Source organism: Rhamphochromis longiceps, linkage group LG4, assembly GCF_057381845.1.
Source record: "Rhamphochromis longiceps isolate RC_006_pf linkage group LG4, R_longiceps_female_GT1.1, whole genome shotgun sequence".
Taxonomy (NCBI): Eukaryota; Metazoa; Chordata; class Actinopteri; order Cichliformes; family Cichlidae; genus Rhamphochromis; species Rhamphochromis longiceps.
Genome location: NC_140560.1, coordinates 13567466 through 13574253, shown reverse-complemented (window position 1 = coordinate 13574253; position 6788 = coordinate 13567466). Strand labels below are relative to the sequence as shown.

Here is a 6788-nt window from a genome sequence, read left to right as displayed (position 1 = left end):
ATTTTTAAACACACTCTGGTGGTTGTTAAAGGACTCGAGCGGGAAGTTATTAAGAGTACAGGTCAACTTTGCCTGCAAATGTGGATGTGCTATCGTTTGGAATTACTGTCATGGCATCTGGATCACAGGCAGTTGTAAAAATATATCTATATAAGAAAATGTATCTATGATCAGCATCTATTTCTAGAGTTAATTCAGACCACGAAGCACCTATGACAACTTTCTGTCAAAGCGGGACTGAGACGCGCATCGCTTTCAGTAGACTCGACACCAAAACAAGGTTATTTCTCAAAATGTTTCGGCCTAATCGGAAACAGCCAAACGCACTGCTTTGTTCTTTGTTTTTAAGAAGACAGAGAGAGACTGTGTGGAAAGTTAGTTTACAGCACTGTGGAACTCTGCTGCCTGTAATCATCTCTGCAATTAACTATTGAAAGCCAGGGATTACTTGCATATACAGAGAATTTACAGTCCTGCTGTAGATGTGCACACATAAGAACAAGTTTAAGCAGTAGTCAACTCCATAGACTGTATATAAAAACAGATGTAGCCTCCAGATCTGACGACTGAAGCAGAACTGCATTTCTTTTCTAATCGCCAGCAGGAGGCGACTCATAGGCTACGTTCACACTGCAGGTGAAAGCGCATCAAATCCGATTTTTTTGACCCTATGCAACCCATATCCGATCATGGTATGACAGTGTGAACGGCACAAATCCGATATTTTCAAATCAGACCTCACTTTCGTATGTAGTACTGAATCCGATACATATCCGATGTTTTAGAAAGCAACTGCTGTTTGAACGGTCAGGTCGAATTAAATCCGTCTTTTACGTCACTGACACAAGACAGACGCCAATTATCAGCTCCGGAGTAGCGCCCGAGAACACATCGTGAACGCTTCCTGGCCATCCAGTGTAGATGTTAGTGAAACTGTTGGGAAGACAACGTGAACATTTTATTTGTACTGTATAATCTGCACATTCTGACAGAAATCTGCAACTATCCTTTGAAGCACCGCTCCTCTAAAACAGCAATAAGGATCATTATTAGGTTATTTACATTATTATGTAAATAACAAAATAACTTAAAGCAAAAATTGGGAAACGTAAAGTCCGAAGTCTTTATATTAAGGGCCATCAGTCAAACAATACTGTTTGCTCTGGGTCTAAACAGAGCGAGTTGTGTGTGACGTCTTCTTTTGCGCATGCGGGCCGCTTTGAGGGTTCACAGTAGAGCGCGTTTGCTGTCGCATTTTAGTTGTAGTGTGAACAAGCAGACAAAAAAAAAAAAAAAAAAAAAAAAAAAAAAAAAATTGGCTTTGATCAAAAAATCGGAATTGAGCATTAAGACCTGCAGTGTGAACGTAGCCATAGTCAGGTAAAAGAAGCCTGACTGTGTAGAATTATAGTACTGATCACATCATCTATTATCACAGTAAACACTGTCTGAGGAGTTTATAGTCTCATTTACGGTCTTTTTAAAAAAAAACAAAAAAAAAAAAAAAAAACACGGAATTTAACTGTTAACAAGTCTGGGTACAAAAAAGGGTGTGGCCAAAATGCGCAATTGGAGGCTTCTACTGGTGACCTCTCAAGCCAATCCACCACCACGGCTACAATCATATTTTATATACAGTCTATACACTCTAGTCTTACAACCTTGGCGTGGTATAGACAATCAATCACCTGCTGTATGTTACATCGCACTCTGTGACAAATGGAGCGATCATGTAAGTAGGCATCCACATTAGTTGACCTAAATACAAACAAAGACAAAGATTACAGGTACAAAAGAACAGAAGATGGAAAATTAACAACATAAAAGTGCAAAATCAAAACATGATTGACCAAAATGGAAAAAAAAAAAAAAAAAAACCTCTCCATTAATCAGCCATTGTGTTCATGTCAGTCTTTATCCACTGGAAATTGATATGCTGAGATTTCAATCCACTGTAGTCAGCAGCAGAAGATCCTCAGAGGTGAGTGTTATTAAAAATATTAGTCGTGCAAACGGAGCGAGAAAATTGTGATCAAACATGTGACCAAATGAATTTCAGCTTTAAGATAAAAGAGCATTTTGTACCTCAGTACAAAACTAAGTTATATCGTAGGTGGATTAGTTACAGCTACCACATGAGCTGTTCTTAATACTACAAAGTCTGTTTTTTTAAAGTCAAAACAATGTTTCAGTGCTTCAAACCTCTTCTATACAAAACATGACTCAACATACTCGACGGCTTTTCACTCCTGAAAAGCTAAAGTGTCAAATAATACCCCCCCAATCCCAAGTCATTCATTATATTATATATTAGTGATGTATATGAAGAAAGAAAAAAGAACGATTGAGACTTCACACTGCCTGACTACACTGGAATACCTCGAGATTACTCTGCACTCTCTCAGGTTACATGTTTCGTCCCCCGTTGATGACGTTTCCTCCCGGAGGGGCGATGTGAATAGAGTCCAGGATGGGCCGCAGTAGTTGTCCAAATGGTCTAAAGATGGAGAGATTTCATTTGACATTTTAAAAACACATAAGCACAATGACTGCCCCATTTTTAACCCAATAACTCCCTCCAACATATTTACTTTTATGCATCAGCAGATGTGAAGCAAATCTCTGCAGGGATGTTTAAAGTATAGGAGCAATAGCAACAGCCTAAGGTAGTGCTGCCTGTTCCCTTTTCATGCAGTCACACTGAATTTGTGGTAAAAGCTTGTGCCTCTGCTATGACTGCCCTTGTTGTTGGCTAAAAAAGGCTCAAACTGAGCTTTCATAATAGTTAAATACCACAAAAAGTTCAACCAGGGCAAAGTACAAACAACTCCACTGCAGGCTGCACTATATTAACATTTAGTGGCCAAATTTAAAATTTCTTCCTCTTCATCCAAGACTGTATGGCAACATATCAAAGGTACACTGTAGTTTATAATTAATGCTTAATAATAAACACAACATTTCATAATTTAGCTGCGATCATGACTAATAGTACATAACTTCACTGCAATTGGAGGTCTAGACGACTAATGTGGCGTTCAAAGACTTGCCGCCTTGTTCAGATTTCAATGGGACACATTCACAGTCATGGGGTGAGCAGTGGTGAGCAGGGACATTATTAATACCACAGACTCAAATGAAGCGAATGTAAGCTGACAGCCCGAGTTTCACTCACGTAGAGAGGACTTCAGATGGAAGGTCGGTGATGTAGGACGGGATAGGCCTGCCAGTCAGGAACTGAGCCACCTCGTTGGTGAAAGTGTTGCAGTTGTGCTCAAACAGACGATACCTGTCACCTCTGAACAACAACAACAAAAAAACTCAGTAACATGGAAAGTTCAAATAATAAACCTGACTATCTCCTGATTATACATTACTTATGTAAGGAGCTTGGAGCTTTTCTGTATGCGGGAAAGAAACTGACCTGTATGTGCTTTCTCCCAGGGAAGAGAGGTAATCCATGAAGATCTCCTCAGAGACTTCAGTCTCACCGAGCTCCACCACTGTGTCAGGAGGCCCCAGCATAGTCCCACCCTGCCAAAAACAAAGAAAATGTGTCATAAAACAGAAACATGATTAAAGAGTAAATCAGTGATGGTCTGAGGAAGCTGCTGCAGTATTAGCTTCTATTGTTTTAATTTTATTATGCATGTCTAAAACAACTCTCGCTAGTAAGCATAAAATGGGATTACCTGCATAAAGAAATGTTAGATAAATAAAAAAATAAAGAGGTCTTCTTGAGTCAATTTTCTGTATTTGTGATACACGCTTAAGTTAGTTAGCAAGCCACAGAGCCAATGCTAACTTGGCCAACTTTACTAGCTACCTTACCGTGTTACCTTACTTCCAAGGTGGGAAAAATGCTAAGCTAATAAGCTAATTGTTATGACTGAGGTTTTGTTTTTTGTTTTTTTGGGGGAAAAAAATAAATTAAAAAAAAAAAAAAAATCAGGAAAAGATGATTGAATTCACATCATTTATTTGGTCTTGGAAAAAAGTAAAATACTTCAACTTACAGGTAAGAATATGCAATCAGCCAAAACATTAAAACAACCCATTTATATTATTTTTAACTAATTTATTATTTTTAATAGGTGGACTTTTGTCATGATAATAAAGCTGTGGTAGCAGACCATAGATGTATGAAATGTATATTATACGATATACTATGATCTAAATTATTAGGCAAATTTGAACATTTCTTTACTGATAGTATGTGTGTGTGTGTGTGTATATATATATATATATATATAAAAAAAATGGTATGTACTACTTTCATATGTATGAGTAGTACATATAGATATAGTTAAATTCTATGTAGGTATGAAGCGTCTCTCTGTGTTAGCGTTGTGCAGGCTGGTGACCTGCTTCTCACCCAACAGCAGCTGGTATAGGTTCCTCAACCCATCACCCCACGAATAAATAAAGAAAATGGATAGAACTTCATTTCTTGAGTTCTTTTGTAGAATATCACCTACCCAATTGTACTTTTTCTTTCTTGACAAGTGTCACACTGGTCTCAGGCGTTGTGATTTGCCTTCTTTGCACAGCTTTTGTTTGTTTCTTTGTTTCCCCCTGCTCGCTATCATGACATCACAAACATCTGGTCGATTCATTTGTGGCCCCAAGGGACAAACATACAAATGTTTGTTTCGGGACAACAACCATTTCAAAACTCAGGGTATACTTTGTAAGTCCTGCAAAAATGAAAGGTACTGCAGAAATGAGAGGCAGCCGACACACGTCTAAAACACCTTCAAAAATTATTTTCCACATGTGTGCAGCAGTCTGGGAGAAGGCTGAGGTGTTTGGTGATATAAGTGAAATGGACGTCACATCCTTACCGGAGAACAGCTGGAGATCCCCTCCCCTCCAAAGAAGAACTCATCACCATATGCCACTATAGCTGTGTGCCTGCAAAATTATTACATTGGTAAATCCAGGTCAGAGCATCTCAGTGGCATAACAGCATATTTAAAATTACATTAGCACCATTCATGACGCTTAATCCACTTTGGCACACCAAATAACACAATACAGTCACGGTGCATTTTACAAACTACCGAATACAACAATTATAAGGACTAAAAATCCATCCATAGACAGACGAGTGGATGAGTGAGCAACTAGCTGTTTATTTAGTGTTAAAATATCATATGTATCTGCCTAATCTTTTTAATTATAGCTCACTTGGTCAGTTCACATACATCCCCAGACACCTTCATTAATAAATACAAACAGGCAGACCACCAGGAGGTGTTTTGACCATTTTTAATGCCACTGCCGTCTTCCCTGGGACCAGAATTAGGTCAGTGGCCTACACCTGATGTATCTACAGTAAAAGCTGTGTTTTCGTGATAAGGAGGTTACACTTACCATATCCCATCCAGCTGCTTTCCTGCAATAGAAAAAGGGGGGGGGGGGGGGGGATTAATGCATGCAAGGCAGGAGATGGTCGCTAATGCAAGAAGCCGGTAAAACAAGAGATGAGCCATTTCTAATGATGTACGGGTGCAAGTCGATTAAGTTCGCCATTTATTTTAAACCAAACAATATTTATAAAAGTCCCTTGACCTTGATATTTTAACCAGAGAACAGCAACATCTACTTTAGACGACCGTCAAAGAAGGCTTCTCCAGCCGGTTATCATCACTTATTTGTCCCCCAAGGCCAGACTGCATCAGTATTTGTCTGCAGGCTACTTACCCAACATTATAGGACTAAGGCTCCGAGCCATTCCTCTGGACAAATCATAAATATACAGTTGTACATTGTATCGCGTAGGATTCTTGTCCATAACTCAAACTCAGAAATTTTATTTTTCTATTTTTCCTTAGCTAGCTAAGCCACAGAGCTTTCTCAACATACGCTCCTGCGAGGTTCTAAACGAAAGGAATGATGTCAGGCCTTTAAATAGCCCAAGCACTTCCGCTTTCACTGCTTTCAAAATAAGAACGGCTGGCGAGAATCTTTAATGAAAGGTCGACTGTTTTCTTGTGAGATTGCTTTATTTTGAAGGATCTCTGTGGCTCTTCCGATTTTAGTTCGCTGTCTGTGAATGACTTGACAGAATTTTAATTTGATAACACAAAGCTTGTGTTTTTATTTCGAATAGAAAATAATTACAAGGTTTATCAAGATTAAATAAACGCTTCGGTAGCCTGATAGCTGACACTAATATCACCCAGAAAAGGGAGCCATTTTTTAAAATATATTTTTAAAAATTCGTTTATTTATTTAAACAAAAATAAGGACCACAATATATAAATATATCACCTCTATACAGAGATTTCTACAGGTTTTGGCTTGTTAGCGAGAAAAATGTAGAAAAAGTGGGACACAAGTGAGTCCTTGGATTTGTTATGATCAGTGGTAACCACTGGAGGGCGCTGTATTCCGAGACAAGATATGAGACAATGGCCGTGTGTGCAAAGGAAATGATGATAGATAAGAAGTTCAGCCCCGAGGGAGCTGTAATTTGTTTACATTTTTTAGCAGACCATATTAGTTTAAATCCAGCAGAAATAAAAGGAGATGACTGACTGGTGGATATTTTTCTCCATAATGTAGAGAATACAGCTTGTTGGAGGTTGCTGCGTCCTTACCCCCTTTTTTTTTTTGAGAAAGCAGGTGAAATTATACAAAAAAAAGTGCTGCAATTAGGAGGAAGAAATTATGAAGGTTCTCTCTAGAAAATTCGACCTGGTTAAGAAGAGAGGCAATGTGGGATTCCTGGCAGAAGAAGTGGGACACAGATATTAAACAAGGGCAACAAACTGCAGGAACTG

General features: G+C 38.6%; 1 protein-coding gene across 2 annotated transcripts; it reads right to left on the bottom strand.

Moving 5' to 3' along the window:
- Positions 1 to 1254: 1254 nt before the first annotated feature.
- Positions 1255 to 5888, bottom strand: desi1a (desumoylating isopeptidase 1a). 2 transcript variants are annotated; one of them, XM_085403381.1, is made up of 7 exons: positions 5707 to 5888; positions 5377 to 5398; positions 4845 to 4914; positions 3425 to 3534; positions 3176 to 3298; positions 2380 to 2497; positions 1255 to 1758 (listed from the first exon to the last, which is right to left on the bottom strand). In XM_085403381.1, exons 1-6 carry the CDS (start codon positions 5795 to 5797, stop codon positions 2407 to 2409), a joined length of 507 nt encoding a protein of 168 aa, XP_085259507.1. In that variant the 5' UTR covers positions 5798 to 5888; the 3' UTR covers positions 1255 to 1758; positions 2380 to 2406. The 2 variants fall into 2 exon arrangements, with proteins under 2 accessions (XP_085259507.1, XP_085259506.1); XM_085403380.1 differs by having other exon boundaries at positions 1255 to 2497.
- Between the last annotated feature and the right edge of the window lie 900 nt (positions 5889 to 6788).

Coding starts and splice junctions, on each gene's coding strand:
- desi1a (XM_085403380.1), bottom strand. CDS start 5,797: ATGGACAAGAATCCTACGCGATACAATGTACAACTGTATATTTATGAT. Junction 4,915..5,376: donor AAGCAGCTGGATGGGATATG/GTAAGTGTAACC, acceptor ATAATTTTGCAG/GCACACAGCTATAGTGGCAT. Junction 3,535..4,844: donor GGATCTCCAGCTGTTCTCCG/GTAAGGATGTGA, acceptor TGTTTTTGGCAG/GGTGGGACTATGCTGGGGCC.